This window comes from Dermacentor variabilis, chromosome 2, assembly GCF_050947875.1.
Source record: "Dermacentor variabilis isolate Ectoservices chromosome 2, ASM5094787v1, whole genome shotgun sequence".
Classification (NCBI taxonomy): Eukaryota; Metazoa; Arthropoda; class Arachnida; order Ixodida; family Ixodidae; genus Dermacentor; species Dermacentor variabilis.
In genome coordinates this window covers 50023142-50043226 of record NC_134569.1, presented here as the reverse complement: position 1 = coordinate 50043226, position 20085 = coordinate 50023142, and the positions used below count along the sequence as shown (strand labels likewise).

General features: G+C 43.1%; 2 protein-coding genes across 5 annotated transcripts in view; one reads left to right on the top strand and one right to left on the bottom strand.

The window, feature by feature from the left end:
- Positions 1 to 4350: 4350 nt before the first annotated feature.
- On the bottom strand, positions 4351 to 16826 carry Xpac (DNA repair protein complementing XP-A cells homolog Xpac). 3 transcript variants are annotated; one of them, XM_075680458.1, is made up of 6 exons: positions 16705 to 16826; positions 15266 to 15399; positions 14024 to 14236; positions 9221 to 9383; positions 5438 to 5555; positions 4351 to 4549 (listed from the first exon to the last, which is right to left on the bottom strand). In XM_075680458.1, exons 2-6 carry the CDS (start codon positions 15394 to 15396, stop codon positions 4398 to 4400), a joined length of 777 nt encoding a protein of 258 aa, XP_075536573.1. In that variant the 5' UTR covers positions 15397 to 15399; positions 16705 to 16826; the 3' UTR covers positions 4351 to 4397. The 3 variants fall into 3 exon arrangements, with proteins under 3 accessions (XP_075536573.1, XP_075536574.1, XP_075536572.1); XM_075680459.1 differs by having other exon boundaries at positions 16738 to 16818; XM_075680457.1 differs by having other exon boundaries at positions 4352 to 4549; positions 16468 to 16781.
- Positions 15396 to 20085, top strand: part of LOC142571813 (zinc finger protein 532-like) — a 46142-nt gene continuing 41452 nt past the window's right edge. Inside the window, exons 1-5 of one of the 2 annotated variants that reach the window (XM_075680446.1) lie at positions 15396 to 15939; positions 16069 to 16224; positions 16286 to 16343; positions 16413 to 16523; positions 19235 to 19564. In XM_075680446.1, the coding sequence (XP_075536561.1) occupies positions 15779 to 15939; positions 16069 to 16224; positions 16286 to 16343; positions 16413 to 16523; positions 19235 to 19564 (816 nt within the window). In that variant the 5' untranslated portion in view covers positions 15396 to 15778. Of the gene's footprint in view, positions 15940 to 16068; positions 16225 to 16285; positions 16344 to 16412; positions 16524 to 16858; positions 17609 to 19234; positions 19565 to 20085 lie in introns of those variants that run through there. The other variant, XM_075680447.1, reaches the window with a different exon arrangement.

The window sequence follows — 20085 nt, the reverse complement described above, 5'->3', positions numbered from 1 at the left end:
TGTTCGAAGAGGAATTTCGATTTAGGGTCTGAATTTTCTTAAAAGAATTTTCAAAAGTTAGAAAAAAATAGAAGTGCAACGTTTACAAATGAATAGCTCTGCATCAGGAAAAGGTATATCATGGTTCTGTACTTGGCATCTATTGGATCATTCAAAGTGGATAAATTTGATATGTCAATTTGTCTTGCATGAATTTGTTGCATTGTGTACAAGGGTTCTGCAAAAGCTGTATTTCCATATTACTAAATTTTTTGAGATACATGTGTAACATATCAATTTTGTCCACTTTAGATGTACTATTAGATGCAGTTAACATCATTGTGATATTTTTCGCTGCTGCGTTACAGTTGCAAAGTTACAGGTTGTGCTTGCGTCTGTACTTGCTAGAACCCCGTATACATTGTTCTAAACTTCACAATCTCGTTCTCTGAAAATTTGCAATTTTTGCCAAAATTCTTAATAAAATATTGACCTAAATAAAGAATTTGAACCCAGCAGTCGCTACATTTGAAGTTTTCCTTTTAAATACAATGAACCTCGTCAAGTTTGGTGCAGTGGTTGCTGGGAGAACAACGAATTCTCCTTTTACATGTATTTAGATAGGAGCACCTGAGCTAACGCTTCCTCTTAACTTTGCTTTCATGTTTAACAAGATGGTGAATGGAAAGTTAAGGCCACGTCATGCTGTTCCACAACTGCATTTTAGAGGAAAGTTGCGTCAAGCCTGTGCCATGAATTAAATGCTTGCAGTGTAAGCTGGAGGTGCGGCTCCATAGGAGCTCCATTTTTTGCAGCACGCACTAGCAGAAGGTCTTCATGGTGAGGTCTCTTTGCATTGTTTTCATGAGAGCAAACTTAGTTTTCTGCTCGCCGTACTGCATCCTGCTTTCCTGTGGCAAGTGCTAAGTTGGCCAAACTAGCAGGTGCGTCAATGACCATTTGAGGGAGCACCGCACATCGGTGCAGGCTATTAGTGGGGGAGGAACCTAGCTGACCGTAGTAAGAGGTGTCGGTGTACTCCAACACTTACTAATACATGTATTCTTGGGACCTTTAGGATGCAGAGTCCAAGGGAATTGTACGAGGCTTAATGCATAAAGAAAGAAGGCATATTTTGTTTCAGCACTGTGTCCATTAACTTGACAAAAAGGAAGAGCTTTATCTGTAGAAAATATAGTTTGCAAGCGTGAAATGTGTGAACGTGTTAGATAATGTGTGCAGTGGCAATGGTTTTCTGTCAACCCCGCCCAAGATGTTTCCATATCTCGGAGTAAAAATCAGAAGTTCGTCGTTTCTCCTGTGTATCTTGCTGTGTCCCGTCAAAATTTGTGCCGTAAAACCATGTTTCATTGTTGTCACCTTAACTTACGGCACATACCACGAAGGGGGATTGACCACGGTTTGCAATGGAAAAATAATATTGCTTCCTGTTAATGTATTGGTTAGTACTACCTATATTTAAGTAATAGTGATGATAACTTATTTTTATTTTCTTCAGCAGTGGTCATGTCAATTCTGACATAATAGTTGTGTAACACCCTGGCTAGGAGGAAGAAAAGGGAAAGACTGGGAGGTTGCCAACTGCTGGCTAATAATTTGCTTTGAGGGGGGGCCTTCCTTGCGATCCTGCAAGATCAGAAGAGCAGATCCTGTGGGTGTAATTTAAATGGCTTTCACGTGACCCAATGCACAGGTTCACTTTGCCTTTTAGAAGTAAAGAAACCCCTGGACGTCTTCACTGCTACTTTGATTTAGTCTTGCTCCGCGACCATTTTCTTGCCACCCCCACACCCTGCATTTTTTTTTTTTTTTTTTGTTCACTTGAAGCATGGCGATCATGCAAATGCATTTAGAAAGTTGAAATGGTAGAAGCGGCTCTATACTCGCTCTCCCAAGTCATCTACAGTACTATGGCGGCTGCAATACTCCTCAGCAAATAGAAAGGTCGAATGTGATTAGGATAACCAGACTTGGGGTGGCTATTACTGTTATGGCTTTGTGCACACGTCGTATACTGCAAATAACAAGGTCCTGTCGCATATCGCTGTAACATATTGTGTTGGATCAAGCAAAAACAAAAATGTAGTCTTGCCATTAGTCAACACAGTTACGGCTGGAACTCTGTGCAAGGATATTGCCTGTGTATGCGTGGTACCTTCGGCACTGCTGCTAACTTGTAAGATGTGCACAGGAAAAGGAATTGTATCAAAAATAACTCAAACTAGCCTAGTATGTTTTAGCTTAAATGCTGCATTGATCGGCATAAGCTGGCTCTGCTATATTTGATTACTATTTCATTTAACATTGAGCATATGGTGCTCTGATGTACATTCGACACTGCGCCAAAACTGCTTATAGTTGTACCAAATCAGCTTTTTGGTTGCACTAAGATCAGCACCGAAAGGTCAAGTGGTTGTTCCACTTGACCTTTGATACTGCTGTTGCTCACGTGTTAAGCAAGCTGGGTTTTGCGACTTTGTGGATTCATGCTGTGCTGTTATTTGCGCAACATTACCTAGTACTGATATGAAAGGCAAGACTTATGCTGATAATTTTGCTAGAATATAGATGTGTTGCAAGAGTATTCCCAGCTACCACACATGGTTATACAATCTAGTAAGGCTGCAATGCAAAATCTGTTACACAGGTGATGCAGGCAAGTGCTAGAAAGTGTGCCAGTGCAATTCAGGCGCATTTCTTTAGAGCGCAGCTCTTGGGCGCTTATTCCTGTGGTGAGAGTCAACGTCCTTTGTAACCGAGCGAACGAGCACAGCAAAGTATGAAATAGCGAATGCAGAGTGCAGAGAGCACAAGGAGGGTGCAGTGGAACCATGAGTCAAAAAGCAGAGAAGGAGGGCATGGTGAAAGTGTGAGAAGAAAAGCGTAGTGTCGCGCAAGACAGGCTGTGTGGTGATGATGGCTATGGGATGGCGCCAGAGTTGCTTGCATCGTCTGTATGAAAACAAAGCGCTGCATGAGCGGAGGTCTGTCTGCAGCGACTGCTGTGAATTGCGCCCATGTGTCACTCATGTGCTGCCTCACGCAATATCCCGATTAGCAAGGCAGTCATACCACACTTCGCTTCGTTTGCAACATGCTGCACAGGACAGATTGTCCGCACCAGACAATATACGTATAGCAAAATGAAAACGCACATAGAGCTGCACTCAAATTTTGCACTGGGGAGCACCGTAATCGTCGGTGAATTTTTTTCCCGCAAGGTGGGGCACATGAACCACCTTTCTGAACCATTACTTATTATTATTATGAACCATTATTTATTCTGAACCATTCTGAGCCATTATTTCTCTATGTAAGACATATGCTGGCAGCCGGGCCTCACAAGTGCAAGTGCTTTGTTAATGTGCAGTGAAAAAAGAATGTGCAGTTCTAACACCCAGTGGCGTAGCTAGGTCGTCTGGCACCCGGAGCCCATTGGTCTTCTGTCACCCCACCGCAACCCCCCTTGGGTGTAGTCGAGGAAGGCGAGGATATCGACAATTTCCGGGTGTCTTCACACGTATATGACCCCCCCACTGGCCCCTTGCACCCAGGGCCCATTCCCCCCCCCCCCCCCCCCCACCTTTGCTACACCATTGCCAACACCCATATAGTTGATGTAGCAATGCCTCGAGGACACACGTTTTATACTTCTAGAGGGAAGAATGGCAATGAGATGTGCATGTGCTATTAAGTAATACTCTAAATACATTTAAGGCTCAATGGCACATACCGTTTCTGGGGTACTTGCTTAGCATGGGGGACACGCCTAGTGGCCCAAAACTGGAATAACCCAAATATGAGAAGTGTTAAGAAACTTAAACAAGCTATTGAATATCATGCGGTATTCCCTTAAGAGGTCTGTATGCATTAACGGATGACCATGAGTGCACAATGTGTGCGCAGGTTTCGTAATTTGTTTGCATAAAACGGAGGCATGCTCACTTGCGCTGCAGAACTTGTTGACCTAGTTAGGATTTCCTCCGATACATAACTGCCGCTAAAAGGACACATAGAAAACAAGAAGAGGTGTTGTCATCCTGATATTTTCTTTTGTGTGCCTCTGGTTAGCGTGCGTCCTTTTCACGGAAATTATGTTTTACTAGTACTACTTTGAGGACCAAAATTTCGTGCTTTACGAGTCGGAGCATCAAGTAAGATACCAACCACACTAGTAACTGCCACATGAAAGCCTGTGGGGGTAGACGAAAAAACCGTCACCTTTCAAACAGTTAAAAGCAACTCAAGTGCACAGCACCTTGTGATGGATGATAGGCACATCATACTTTCTGCAGCACCTCCTTCGCATGATAGCCAATCTTGAAAGCTGTGCTGGAAGCGACATGATGACTACCATGTTTTAGCATTATGTACATAAAGTTTATTGCATAAAAAAGTCACATCTTCTCATAGTTCATTCGGTGCCCACAGCTGGTGCAAATTTTGAAGTATTCATCTATGTCCGAGTCATGCGACTCGGGTCCATAGGTGTGTTCGTGGTTCTGCCCAAGTGGACGGTACAAACTGCTTCTTACGGTCATCCTCAGCTCTGCAATGTAAGGCAATTAAAATTAATAAATAAATAAAAACAAAGCAAATGCCATATATGCACCACATTCTATATTTTCTTGCTGGAACACCCTATAATTTACCTGCATTTGTTGCACAGGTTCGTATATCACGATTGCACAGGCCATGGAGTCGATAAATTCATCAAAACGTTCCCCTCCTTTCTGTGTCATTTGGTTAAACTGGTATCTTTAGTGCACATGATTAACTGTTGCAATCTTTGAAACTGCACTTAAGGGCCTCTGGGTCTTCTCTGCTACACTCAGTGGGAGTATCCGAAACACGTTCTGCGCATCCGGCTTGATCACAGTCATAAAGTTCACTACACGAACTTCTCAAGGCTTCTCGTTGATTTGTACTGCACTGATGTACCACTTGTAGCTTTGGAGCTAGTCACTTTCTTGCCAACGACAAGCCCTCTTTACAACACGGATGTCGGTACGTAGACATTCCATTACCATCGCTTTTATTAAATTAGATTTCCCACAATATTTGTAGACATATTTCTGTGCTCTAACCATGTTAATAGGAATCCAAGAAAAACACTGGGAAGGCGAGAGATGGAAATTCAAGATGATCATGTTGTTAGGAATATCGTGTAGGAGAAATGGGCCATTATTGCAGTTTTTTCGGCAAAGAAAAAAAGAAGGGGAGGGGGCATCCTTAAGGAGTCAAAGGCCATGGCTCTCATTGCATGAAATGTCTGCATCTCCGAACTTGTCCCGTCTTTGCTTCATTATTTACACTTTTGATGCAACTGAAAAACATTCTACACATCACTACAATGCAAAGGTCCGAGTGCAGGTAGAAAAGCTCCAATATGCACAAAGACACAGGGTTTCTAAAAATAGCGTAGCATGCTGCCCACCTTTGACACGTTTATTAAATGCTTTTCGTTTTCTCTTGGATCTCTCTTCATCCCTTTTCTCTAGCTGCTCATCTAGGGCTTCCAGGGATCCCCAGACCACTATTGCCCGCTCTTCAACCTGAGAAGTCACAAGCACAAAATTACTCAAGTAGAGCATGAGGCATATACAGCTTGCTTTTTACATGCTTTTAATCGATAAAACTTCCCTAATGGCATGAGTCTATGCCAGCAGGTGGCTAGTCGAAGGTAGCAGAAAATCTTGCACAAGAGGACAATCATGCACTTTGAGTAAAAGCAGTTAACTTGAAAGAATGTAAAACTGCAAAAGCAGGTAATGTTCAGCTGACAGTCAGCTGACCAGCACACATTCAGAAGGATAAAGACACAATGGACCGGAACACTGTCACTCAAAAGGTTTTAGTCCAATGCCACATACACTAAACTGGCCTGTCTTGCACCAATGCTGTGGGACACCTGGACCAAGAAAGCAGAAATAAAGGAAAAAAATTCTGCATAAGAAAATGATGAGACATGAAAGATTAAAGACTGTATGAGCATGAAAGCTTTATTAATGCAATAGCATTCTTAGGGTACTTCACACACTCTCCGGGGACTATGTAACCATGTGTGTTCTCATTTATCTACCTGGGACGTTCCGAAAGTAAGCTTTGTCATTTTTAAGAAAAATAAAGATGGTAAACCAGGTGAAACAAATAATCGCCATAAGAATCCATGCTTGTTGCTGGTTCAACGATGGAAAGAGCATCAGTGGAGGAGGAATGACACATGCGCAGAGCTCCAAAGAAGAGAGAGTAGCAGCAGACTGGCATGCCTGAGGTTATTCGAGTACAAATCACGATGGCAGACAGGAGTATGCTGACAATGTAGTCGCAAATGGAAGTGTGTGCCGTTATACGGTATGAATGGGCATGTGTTCCCTGCACTGAAAGCTGCCCTCTCGGGACGTCACTTCCAAAACAATGCCGAGATGGAGCAGGCTGTGCGACGATTCCTTGCATCATAGGGCACCAAGTTTTCAAACTGATTGCACGCTACGACAAATTTCTCAATTTCAGTGGCGACTATGTGGAAAAATAGAGCAAGATGTATACGTGGTTCATGATGCCATGGTGTATATATTTTTTTGGCAATAAAGTTTCTGCGTGCAAATAAATGATGAAGCTTACGTTTAGAATGTGCCTTGTATGTTTGTGTCTAACTGTTTTTCCGACGAATGGGTTGCGCATCAGGATGCTGAGCTGAGGGTACAAGGTTCGAAACCAGCCATCCCACCAACTGGTGTTACTGGGGTTTCTCAGCGTTCGCATGCACTGGTGTGCCATGTGCACGTGGAGGCCACGTGCATTGCCATGTGTCATTGTGTACATACATGCCGCTGTCCTACAAATATCCTACAAACCTTTCCTGCTGACACGGGTCACTGTACATGTGGGATGTGCCGCTGTTTGAAGAAACTTTTTGCTGCCGACTTGGAGCACTGCGTATGTGCCGCTCGGTCTCTGCTGGTCTCAATGAACCCCTTTGATGAAAACTTTGGTCACTAGGTACGTGTCGGTAGGCGTGTATGCTAACTTGGGTAACTACGTAGGTGCCACTGGGAATGTGTCACTCTACAATGACCAAAAAGACCTAAATTTCTCTGATGTTGACCAGAATCAAATCTACGTCACAAAGGTTCCTCAAGGACAGCAACCCGACACATTAGCAGGCTGCGCCATGAATGCACTGGATGTGTGCCGCTCTTCAATGAACACTTCTTGGCAGTGCCACTAGACGGTGCGGGCGAGTCCAGAAAGAAGCGCGAGAAAGGAGTCTGGTTGCTGCATGGCGCGTTTCTCAGCGCTCGCATGCATTGGTGTGCCATGTATTTAGGAGGCCACGTGCAGGCTTCGCGGTGGCTGTGTTAGATCGTGTCCAAGTGTTCTTAGGAAAGCGCAAAAGAGGGGTCCCACTGCAGTACAGGCCTCATACATAACTAGTTTCGACGGTGGTAATACGATGTGCCGCTATACTGATTCAATGTTAACCCATTATCATCGACAGTCATCGCAAGATGGGTTCTGCAACTTTCCTTTTTTTTTCATTTCCTAACGTTTTATGATGTGGACTTTTCAACTTTACAGCCTTACTATGTTTCTAGCTTGCCCAGCACAACTCTTATCGTAGCATCTCGCACGTGTCCTGTGAAGCATTCTTGAGTTGTGTACCCTTTGCTTGGTCCAACAAACTTTATTATAGGGTTTCTTGATTTGTTTTAACTTTGTCACTATTCTGCTGGAGCTAGGAGAAAGGAGACTCCTTCCGAGTACGTAATTTGTCACACACCTGAGTAAATTTAAATTTGGTCACTGCACTGCAAGGGCCTCAACTTTGGCAGCCCTGATGCCTTAAGGTAGCACATGAGGGTATACTGGGCATTTGCCTGCCCCTAAGTTCCCATATTACACGCTGTCTGTGGTTGAATATGTTCCACACCCACCGCCATGGCTGAGAGTGGCACTGCCTAACACTCTCATGGCCAGACCTAATACACAGACAACTCTTCAAGAAAGTATAAGGGAGGTCAGTTGCTTAATAGCAGAGCATCGCAAGAGTAATGTGGAAGATCTGGGCCACCAGGTGTCTCTTCAGACACTTTCATTTCCCTTTTCTTTAGTATATTTAAAGAGAACACTTAATTTCCCAGCTTTGCTCTCCGTTGACTTCATGTGGTTGGAGCTGTTTCCTGGCACCCTTCTCCTCACCAACTGTGTCACCCTCTCCATGTCACCCTCGGGATTGTTTTCAATGGTGCCAGAGCATTACCTCCAAGAGTATCCACAGAGCATAGACTTCCTGCTCTATGTTGGCAATTTTGGCAGCTCTGGACAGAAGGAGATGTCACCAGCATGTCGCGAGCAGGACGCACATATGCCATATGTGTTCCTCAGTTCACAACCAGTGGAAACTGAGGAAAAGAAGGTGCTGAATTCAAGAGCAAATTTTTGAATAGCTAAGTTATCTTTTACCTTAGCAAACACAGAGCCTTCAGAAATGTAATCTAACATTAATCCACATAATGTTTACCTTTAATGTCATTTCTTGTACACCCCAAACCTAAATTTAGTACATATCGGGACAATGACTAGGATTACTGCTATGGACTGCCAACATCATTTACTATAATGTAACACAATGAACTCAGTGCTAATAAGTGGCTAGTGTGATTTCTTAAATTTATTGTGAGGATAAGAATGACCATGAAACAATCGTTACCGGCTATAATATTCCTCTTTAAGTGCATATTTAAACAAACCACCGCATCACTCTTGGCATAGAATCATATTTAATTCTCGTCAAGTAGTTTCACTTTTACAAGCAATGAACTCAAAGGAACAGCTCCTTTGGACAAACTACTTTGGTGAGTGCTGCAGTTGAAACTAATATCAATAAATTTGTGAGCCTCCAATTATTCAAGTGACTGATGATCATAATTACACATTTCAACTCTCTAACCTTGCCTGCAAAGCTGGGATGAAGCAGTTGTGCCTACACAGGACGCTGCACAGGCACTTTCGTTAGCCTTTGAAATCAGCAACTGTAGAAATTTGAAAGCTGAAAGTGCCCGTGTGACACAGGTACATGCCTAGCAGTAAATTTGACTACTGTGCTATGATGTACTATGCATTTTGTTTAGGTGAAGTCCAGCTGGTTTTCTCTGTAGCCCTCTGGTGATAACTGAAACACAAATTTTCTCATATATTTGGGTATGTTGTGCATTACCTGGCACTTCAGGTAGAGCTTCATGTTGCCATGAGCATGGTGTGGGTTAGGCTTGAGGATATACTTCAACGGTGGCTCCCGTAAGTCAAGGTCACAGTCCTTGAGCAGGTATTCATTCTTGCAGTCTGTTCGCGTAACAAGCTTGTGCTTGTCCTCCTTGTCTCTGCAAAAGTTGAAATATTGCATGCTTGAGGCTCCAAATTCCCCTGACACTGATAGCTGCTCGGCAGGGATAACTGTAGAAAATGGCACTTTCAAATAAAATTCGAAGTTCAAGTTGTGATTCCATATGCCAGGTCACCATGAAGGGTATCAAAGATGTCGCAATGTGGAACTCCGGGTTTTCCCACACCAGCTGGGATTCTTCAACATCCATGACGAAGACTCTTATCCATAGAGTTTCCTACAATAATTAGTTGAGGGAACTCTTGTGCTGTAATCGCTCATCCACCATGAGAATGATGGGTGGTACTACATGGATTTGTTTGATCTTCATGCTTCAGATTTAGATATTCTAGTGGCTTTGTTTTTTATGCTTTATCTGCCTTCATCGTCCTAAATTTGAGAGCAATCTATACTTTTCTAAGTGCAAAAGGCTCTGCGAACATGCGCAACCAGTACTAACTGCAATGGTTCAGCCTGTCAAGGTGATCAAATCGAAATGCACCAAGCGTCTCAACGCGCTGGCTTGCCCGTGAGAAATCTATAAGGGCGTTCTATGCTGCTTGTTGATGCATGCATCCATGGTATAATGGCTTCAGTGTTGTGATTCTACGAGGCCACATCAGAAAGTCATTGCGGCAATTTTTTTATTAGCCAAAATAAGGCACATACAGGTAATTACAAATATATGTACCATTCTATGCACCTTACACTATTTTTCCACATAGTCCCCACACCGGTTCAGACATTTGTCTCATCACAGCCCTAAATTTGAGATACCTCTGTCTCAGTCAGTGATGCATGCGGCCTCCCCGAACGCTCATTGTCATGCAAGTATTCACAGCATGTTCCGAACACACAAAACCACCACCTCACACTTTTCAAAGTGAGGCGCCTTTCCTCATACATGGGCTGCATTTCCCTGTGGATTTTGATGGGTGTTCATCCCTTTCTCAATAGAAAACGAATCACACTTTGTTGCTCGTAGGTCGTGGACGTGTGAAGCACAAGCACCATCTTCAACAACTGACAGCAGCGCCGTGCCACGCAGCTACTCACAGATAAGGCTGGGATGGTCCACTGATAGGAATTGATATGTTGACTTCGCATTTACAGCCATAATTTGGCTAAAAGAAAATAGGGGCAAAGACTTTCTGATTCGCCTTCATGTGTTAGATGTCCTGTGTTCGAATCCCTGCAATTAGAATATTTTAATATTGTATATTTAATAATTTATTAAACAGTACTTTGTTGAAAATGAAAGTGTGTTTAAAGCCAAAATGATAAAGTTTAGGTAAATTCATGTACTACCCATCATTCCCATGTTGGCTGAAATGGCCCACGTGCAGCCCCCATACATTCCTAAAGAAATTTACACCCTTTGAGGCTTATTTTGTCTCACAACAATAATCGTCATCTGTCTTGCTCGCATTTCCTTTCCTTATTGCTGTGAGCCCGGTACTTCCAAGTTACGAACAGCTTCCGCGTTACCAGCGTGACACAGCATTCTTGATGGGAAAGTAGCGAGTGCCAAGTTTTCAAGAAAGAAACGCAAGCAAGGCAGATGACGATTATTGTTGCGGGAAAAATATACACCCCAAAGGGTGCAACCATATTAAGAGTGTAGATACTAGCACTAGAGTTTCCTTTAGTAATTATCCCATGAAACTCTATGCTCTTATTAATCATTCAAGAAAAGCTGCTGATACAGCTGATACAAAACAGTCATCCTTAAAGGACTGTTCTCACTTTGTGATTGTAACTGAGAGCAGAGGGGCCAATATGGTAATAATATGTTAGCCAATATGCCAACAACATGAGCACACACATGCGCGTGCGTGCACACACACACACACACAAACACACACACACACACACACACACACACACACACACACACACACACACACACACACACACACACACACACACACACACACACACACACACACACACAAAGAACTGGGCTCTTAGCACACATTTTCGCTGGAAATTTCAATGTGAAATTATTGCTTTTGTGCCCCTCCCACTGACAGCGAATGCCATTTTGGCACGTGTTATGTGACGTCGGGATCTATGGGGCCACTGCTGTGTTGACAGCTTTGAAACAGTAAGAAAATCATTGGCTGTCTAGCTTTGCACGCTCTGGCACCCAACAGTAGGCAAGGGTGTAGCTGTTGAATTGTGCCTGCAATTATTTTACTAACCCGATATAGGCAGCAAAAACCAGAGAATGCCTGCAAAAACTATTTCAGGCTAACTGCCAAAGCACTAGTGAAAATGATATAATGTATGATGACCATGACGTATTTCTGGCTGCTACAATGACTTCTGGTGTTAGCAGTACACAAATGCATGGTGTTTGTGATTGGCTTTTGTTACACCTTAGGAGACAGTGTTGCCAGACTGCTATATGATTCCACTGCAATATTGAAAAATTCGAATACAAATTTTCTACTGCATCGAATGCGCTCAAATTTTGTCAGCTTGCTGTGGGATGTATACTTTTTAATGTGCAATGCATAATTCAACCTTGAAAAGCGGATGTCAAGGCTCCTTTAAGCCTAAAGCCTCACACCAGTAATTTTTAAATGTCCTTCTATTCAATATGCTGGCTTGAAGTCAAGGGTTTGATGAAATCTCGTCTGGTCAGCACGAATCATCATCAAAATTAAAGAAGGAATGCTGACTGCAACAACAAAAATAAACAGCACAAGCCATTTTGGATCCCAGCCATGTTCACAAAATGGAACTATGCTACCTTGGGTGAAGCTGTCACTGTTCTTCAATAATGCATCAAAGCGATTTCAACAGTGTGGGGGTTGCTTCAGGAACAACCTTGACTCCATAATCCTCAAGCAGAGGCTAAAAGTGGCTTGATAATGAGAACCTGCACCCTCAAGCTCAAAGGCTTCTATATGTTTAAATGTTAGTCCACCCCAGATGCTGCTAGTGTGCTCTAAAAATGCATCTCAGTAATTTCTACTGTGAGGATCCACTTGAAGGACATTTTCAGATGCCAAAATCTTAGCTGCTGAATCAATGAGGAGTTTTACTGAAATGCAGAGACTGCTTCAGTCAAAAGACAGTGCTGCCCTCTGCTGTCAGAAGTCAAGGCAACATATTAAGTGGCAGAATATTTGGGAACATAGGGTTTAGGAATAGCACACTGCTTGCTAAAGGTGAGGCCCTTCATAGCCTTTTGATTCAGCTACTGGTGCAATATGCCTAGTGCGTTTGCTAAACCTTAACTGCACATCAGAAGGAAGTGGCATAGTGAAATATCTCGTGTGGCCAACAAAATGTTGCATTTCTGAGAAAAGCAATTAAGCTTTCAACATAAGGTAGACTGTTTAAAGATGTATAAACCATGCTGATTGTGGACATCAGTAGCAGCAGCAGGCCGATTTGGTAGGAGGATATTGCTGGATCAAGACATAGCTATATTTAAACTGATATTCAAATTAAGGCATATTATTTCTATGTAAAAGGCAGCTGCATGTAAAAGGAACATCAGCTTTTGTTATGTGCCAGCATCTTTTATTTAAATGCGTCACATTCAGCAATGACACAGCCAAAGTTGTACAAGCACTTCTTCAAGGCAATCAAATTGCTGCCTGCATATGTGGACTCATGCAGAAGCTAAAAGTGGCTTCAAACTTGGACTGCTTACATACATAGCAACAAACCCTTGAATGAGGAATCAATTTACCAAAGGTGTTGGACTTTACTTTTTCGCACCATTCACACACCCAGTGACTTCGCTTCTCTGATTGTCATAGTCATCACTTCTTTTTTTACTACCGTGAAATCACATTATAAAAATGTCATAGATGCATTATATGTATATAATATTTTGTGCAAGCGTTGTTCTTTTCATTATATTTTCAATCAAGTTTCCTATCTGCCTGTTACTCTCTGATCAGCATTTATGGTGAGCTGTCCATGATGCGAGCACTCATTGCACTTTTACAACTCGGTATATAAACTTGGAATTTACATTATCATTAGGCACATTCTGTATGCTACATTTGCAACACTAATAACATATGCAGATATCCTAAAGGTAATGTCTCTGTTTGTTAAACGGCAGCCTCAAAACAAAATGACACTCAGTTTGATCATTGCTTAACAGTATTAAATAGTATTTTCCTTCTCACAAGTGCTCTTTATCAGAGGGTAATTATTATTTATTTATTTTTTAAAGCAAAATTCACACGAGGTTTTTCAAGACATCGGTAAAACTTTTTCTCATTAACCACAAGCTCAAAGTGTTTCCACTAATGGTACTTGAGCTAAACTTGATGAAAGCACTCTATATGTCGTGGGAACTTGTGCATGTATCCACAATGTAAAAGCAAACCCAAGAGAATTTTAAACCTGTTATAAGGTATTCTGTTGGAAGATGGCACCCATAGTGAGAAAACTTCCCTATGGGCCCTTCAGATTTTAATAATTTCACAGACGGGTATAGGTAGAAGAAAAAAAAAAGAATAAACTGAAGCAAATTATCCAAAGACATAAACTGCCTTTTAACTAACATTTATCTGCCATCGTAAAACATTGCAAAGTATTTACTCTTAAGAGCTGGTTCCCAGTGCGAGGCAGCACAACATTTCTTTCTTTTGGAACGGGGATTACCTGCAACTATCACATATTTCCAATGCAAACTTCTCCAGCAGGAATGACATTAAGAACTGCTTGCCGCAATCACCACATGTGGAGTGTTCTGAGGGCATCTCCACTGTTGTTGGTGGTGGTGGTACCAATTGTGACGTGGGAGTACCATTGTCGAGTAGAAAGCCACCACCTGTGTCAACAACTCGCTGCTGCTTCGTTGGAGAGCCACCAGCACTGCAAAGAAAGATTAAGAACACTTTCAGAAGGGTCCATAAGAAAGAGAAGTATTGAACAGAACAGAAAACAAAGGTCATAATTATGAGGTCTAATTTGGAATAGTTAAACCTGGGCTATGAAAGAAGCCATAGTGGAGTGCTTCAGATTATTTGTGACCATCCTATGTCCTCTCATGGGCACCTCAAACTCAGTATATGGACACTTTTGGATTCCGTTTATGTCAGTATGAAGCTGCTGCAAACAGCAAAAAGAAAAGTGGGATATGTCTACGACCTGCTGCTTCATTCGGCTGAAAGAAGGTAAAGAAAAAAATGATAAGGAAATAACAAAAGTAATGCAATACAGAGACACAAGCTACATCCCTCTCATTAGGGAAAACAAATATATTCCGTGCCGAGGAAAGCATATTGTCGCCTTGAAAAAGACATGTCCACTTTTCGAAATGTTGGCTCCCACTTTCAGCTTGTTCTTGTTTTGCTCATCATCCATGTCAATATGTGTACAGGTCCAGATGATGGATCATATCTCTTGATACATGACAACATCGATGAACATAAAGGGCCCTCGCACAGACTTGCTTATTCGGTAACAAATCTCTGAGGAGGATGTTGAATGGTTGCAAAGATGCAACCCATACGTTTCTGCCATAAGCTTGCTTCAAGTACTTTAAATATACACTGCTTACAGACAGACAAGAGCAGGGGCACATTCCTTTGTAGTTCTTGCTTGAGGATGCTACTGGAGTGAAAGCTAGCTATGGAAAACTGCCACTGCAGTGACGCTATCGCACCAGTTTTCGTTTTGAGGAACCACACCACCATTTTGCAGGTCTTCACATCTCATTTCCCACAGCAGTCACAAGCAGTTTATATATATCAAAGGATGAATCAAAATTGATCAAAATCAAAGGATAAGTGATATGGGATTTAAACTTATCTGCACAATATCCAGTCAGATGTTGCTTCAAGTAAATGAAATTAAAAAACAAAAGTGTCTCATACATTGTGTATAAAAAAAAAGCCTTACCTTTCAGTAATGCTCCTTAATGCCAACTTGGCCTTCCTTATTTGAATGGCACGCTCACGTTTTTCAGCTATTGCCTTCCTTTGCTCCTCTGTAAGTTCGGGCACTGTTGTGTCACCGCTGGCAGTGGCCATATTCTGTGTGAAGTCAACACACACACAAAAAAAGGAAAGCAGTCACCCTTGCAGACCATGCAGGGTGCCCTATGCAGAGTTTGTAAACAAACACGAAATGAGGATTGCGCACAAAAACGTGTTTATTACGCGCCTCGTCGTTAAAGGCCGAATACTATCCTAGAGGAGGACGCCGCTACTAAACGCTACTTGCGCAGCTCAGAGGTTATAATGAATAAACAAAGTGCGCTGGCGAGAAGCGATGATCGCGCAGACTGGCGGCATGGGTGGGTACTTTTCGTAGGGCATCGTTGCTGCTGCACGAAGCGGCGATGTGACCGAGCGCGTGACCGCGTGGCACATTGGCTGGGCGGTTCTTTTCTGTCGAGCGTTTTCAACGCCGATGTCACAGGCGAGTCGCGTGAGGTGCTGCGTACTCGGATGTTCCGCCACTTATCAAAGCACCGATGAATCTGGCGAAAAAGTCCGCTTCTTCGGCTTTCCCGCAAGACCCCACGATATCCAACGCAAAAACAAGTGGATTGACAACATTAGACTAGCTCGGTGAGCGGTTTCTTTTATGTAAAGATCTAAGCACAGCCTTGGAAAACTTTACTGCCATTAAGTACGCAGTCATAACTAGCGTCGCCCACAAGCGAGTAAAGATGCAAGGGCCTATCATGATTTCTCCAGGGAAGACGTCAAAGGAGCTTGGTCACCCTCAAAAAACTCCAAGGTCTGCTCAAGGCACTTCGTTGGTAACGTTAAAGGAGAAGATCCGAGGGAAGCCAATTACATCCCTACCATCTTCCCTGTTGTGAGCAGCAAGACTGCAGAGAAGTATAATAGGTAGTAGCGCGTCTCGCTTTTTTTCTTATTTCTACTTTCTGACATTGCTTTGGTAATGCAGGCTCCTGAAGACGAAGCAGAACGCTAAAGCCAACCTAACTGAGCAATCGCCGCAAAAGGTAAACGACGCAACGTGAACGTGTACGTAGTGTCGCTACAGTAACGCATGATGCTTGATCTGCGTCTAGCCCCTTGAAGCAAGTAAAAGGCCTCGAGGTACTGGAGAAACGGAAAATTCCTTACCGTCCTCCAAAGCTGCTACTAGAGAAGTCGCCCGTGGAACTACAATGGAAGGACAGGTTTGCTCATTTTTCGGTGACTTGTTTATTTCATGCCTTTTAACTACACTACAGGAAATTATATACGCGGAACACCGGGATTTCCTAATGTTAACCGCACCAGCGATTACGGCGCGGTTGGCTGGTGAAGCATTAGTGCTGCCTTAAAAGCGGTAGTACAGTGGACAGGCAGGCAGGTTACCAACGAATGAACGGTGGCAAATAATAGGATTACAGCTGGGAAAGCCACAGCATCTATGGCCACGGGCAAGTGGGCAAGGCCGACGAAAGTCCAAGAAGCACGCCGTAGTGCGCATGTGCGTTTGCGGCATTAAAAGAGAGGAGAAAAATGCTCATGACTACAGACTGTGCTCGTTTCGATCGGCGTTGTTATAATGTTGGCTTGGTCGGCTCTTTCTACAAAAACATACGCAACATATGCGCTTGTGCACTGTATTATTAGATATGTAAAATAATTGACGTTATTGCCCACTTTTGTTTTGCCGTATTTACAAGGTCAAATTAACTAGCGTTAATTCAACCGACTAGTTGCACCACCTAGCTCCCTATGGAAGAGGCAAGGTATTCAGCCAAACTACACGGCTTTTACTAGCGGAACGCGCATGGCAGCTTGCGCGTTCTCTAGCAGTGGGCATGTTTTGAAGTGCGCGAAGTTTTGTCGCGATACACATGCGGTGATCCGTAAATTGGGCGCTTTTTTTCAGGACGTATTCGCTGCAACATGACAATTCCGCGATCAGTGTAGTGCGCGCTACCGCAGCACGCTCTCATAGCATCTCACAGCTCCTGCAGCAGTAGAAAAGAAAGTTGTTGGCCTGCCGATCGTGCTCGCTTCTTTAAACTTATGTCACACTCGATGCACCAGTTGTGATTACATTTGGCAATCAACCATACGCGACACCTTTCTTATGAATTCCGCATAGTACCTGTTGTCGATTAATCGGCACTATCTACGAGCGTGTGTGGCAGCCATCGCTATGGAAAAAGTGAGCACAATTCCGGTTGCAGTCAAGACAAATAACAGCATCGCGAAAGTTACAACTGTCTCAAGGCTGAATTCCAGATTGACTAACTCCGTGCGCAAGGTTAGTTGCAAATTAGCCACCTGTTGCGTTTTACTTGTTTTCCTTCTGGTATGGCGTGACAGTGGCGCTTTCCTTCTACATGTCATGCTGTCATGTAGAAGCGGAGCACATAATTTAAAAGAGTCCCTACAAGTATTGAACAGATGATTACGACGGGCGCCGTAGTGCACTGAAACAGCTTGGACAGTGGCATCCTGAAGCTGCCACCTCGTTATTAAACTTCGTAGTGGTCGGGAAAATGCCATATTAAAGCGGCGTCTTTTAATGTATATTCATTTGGCAGTTTGCGGCGTGCCGGTTTCTTACTGACACCACAGCCCGTTGTTGGAGCAGCAGCTTTTAATTCACTTTTTGCAAAAAAAAAAAAGTATTTGAATTAGGAACCTGTGTAGGTGAACATAGAAACTATCAGCATTCTTAGGGCAATTGCAGTTTGACCGTGTAAAGTTAGATTAGATTATGTACGTCAGTAGTGGTGCGTGTTCATGCATATTTTGAGAGGAAGTTGTGCAGGTACTTCGCACTAAAAGGTCCTTGTATAAAAAAAAGGAGTGAGGAAAAAATGACGAGAAAGAAATCAATAGGTGTGTGAAGCATGAGAACAAACAATTGAAGTAGAAGTACAAGGGCGACACTGCAAAAACTGCATCACATGAATGGCAGGGGGATTGTTTTACAACTTGGAGCTTTTGGCACACCGTTGCTGTTTAAATCCTCCATAGCAATTTAAATATGTGTCGGCAATGACACAAGTCACAATTCTAAAGAAAGCCATGGGAGACCTAGCCAAAGACACCTGCATTAAAACATGGTCTGAGTCCTTTATCTGCTGTAGTCACTTCTATCAGTGTATTGGTCCTTGATCTATTTTGGCCATCATGATAAGCATTTCATGTGACTCCATCGCTTCTCATAAAAGTGTGGAGGGAGAAATTGTGGCCTGTCATGTCGCTAGGACTTATGAGAAAAACATGTAGTGAAGCTGCAGTTTTGGGCTACAGTCACAGCGTTGGGGTAAAGGTCTCGTCTAGGTTGTGTATGAAGCCGTTGAGTTAAATCAGAGCATTTGGAAAGGAATGCTGTTTGAACTGTGGAGTGCTGATTCCCTGCTTCCACAATACTGGCATGTTGACTGCATCCCATAGTTTTGCATTGCAGGGCTAGTGTTGCACACTGAATCTGCACAATGCTAATCTGAATTATGTATGTGCCTCCGTCTGCTGCTAATGATTTCTCTAGCAAACCTGTCTGAATTTGCTGTAGATGTTTTCATTCATCTGCGCCTATGTTAAAGCTGTAGTAGATCAGACATGAAAATTAGGTGCTGCAGTGGACTCACAGTCGTGAGAAAGCACCAAACATGAGGTGTTTGTGTGTGTGTCCTGTGTGCTTGCGTAATTTCCGCATTAAGTCTAACATGGTGTCAGAGAGCCAACTGAACTAACAGGATTGTTAGGTTATGTTAGGGCTACTTAAATATGCAAAACTTGTGATTAGCCAGTTTGTTTCTTCAGATTATTTCAAAACTTGCTCGAGTTTTTGTATGTACACACAAGTTTGTGTTGCCTTGTGCCTTGTGATCTGTTTTCTTGTGCACTTACAAGTTACCATTTGACCTTATTTCAGAGGGCTGTACATCTGGCTTCTGTGGTCGATGGAGATGGTTCTCTGGAAAGCGGCGTTCACGTCACACTGGATGAATTCTTGCGCGAATGGTCGGTGGACCCATACCCGAGATATGCTGGTACAAAGTGCGAAGAAAATGGACCTGCCGATCCAGGCCATGGGAGCAAAGAGCGCAGGTTTGAGTGTCCCATCTGTGCCGACTCGTATACGACCTCGCGTAGCCTTCGACGACACCTGTCCCGTCGCTCATTCCTGGCAAGGCTGCCCTGCCGCAAGTGTGGGTCCTGCCATCTGGCGTTCAACCGCTGCACCCTAATAATGAAAGCACAGGTATGTTGCAACATTCTATTCAAGCTTGACAGGGTACATTTAAACATTTACCAAGAGGTGGCAGGAGTAATGTAGGTCATTTTCCTTCCCATCGACTTTTTTGTCATTCCGTGCATCTTGTCCTCTGCATTTGGGGATCTCTTGTTGGTGCTTTATTAGGGACTTCCTGTCAACTTTGATTAAGCAGTAATGCTGCCACCAGGCATCGTTGTGGTTTAAGTCCTTGCTTGAGAAATGTTTTATGTTTTGGTATTTACGTTCATCTCGCAACAGTGTCATCAAATAGGAAGCACCTTACTTCTAAATTTTTATGCTTAGACTGTAGATGTCACTAATGGTATGCATCTCCAAGTATTGCAATAATGTTATCTGTGTCTACAAGGCAGCACCTGGTGCACAGTGCTGAGCAGAGGAAACGCCTCCAAGAATGATGGCAGTTGTTGTTCTGTGACGAAAGTGCACTTCAGAGATGCAAAATTCTGAAAGAGTGTTGAAACAAGAGTTTCAACTGGTATTGATAC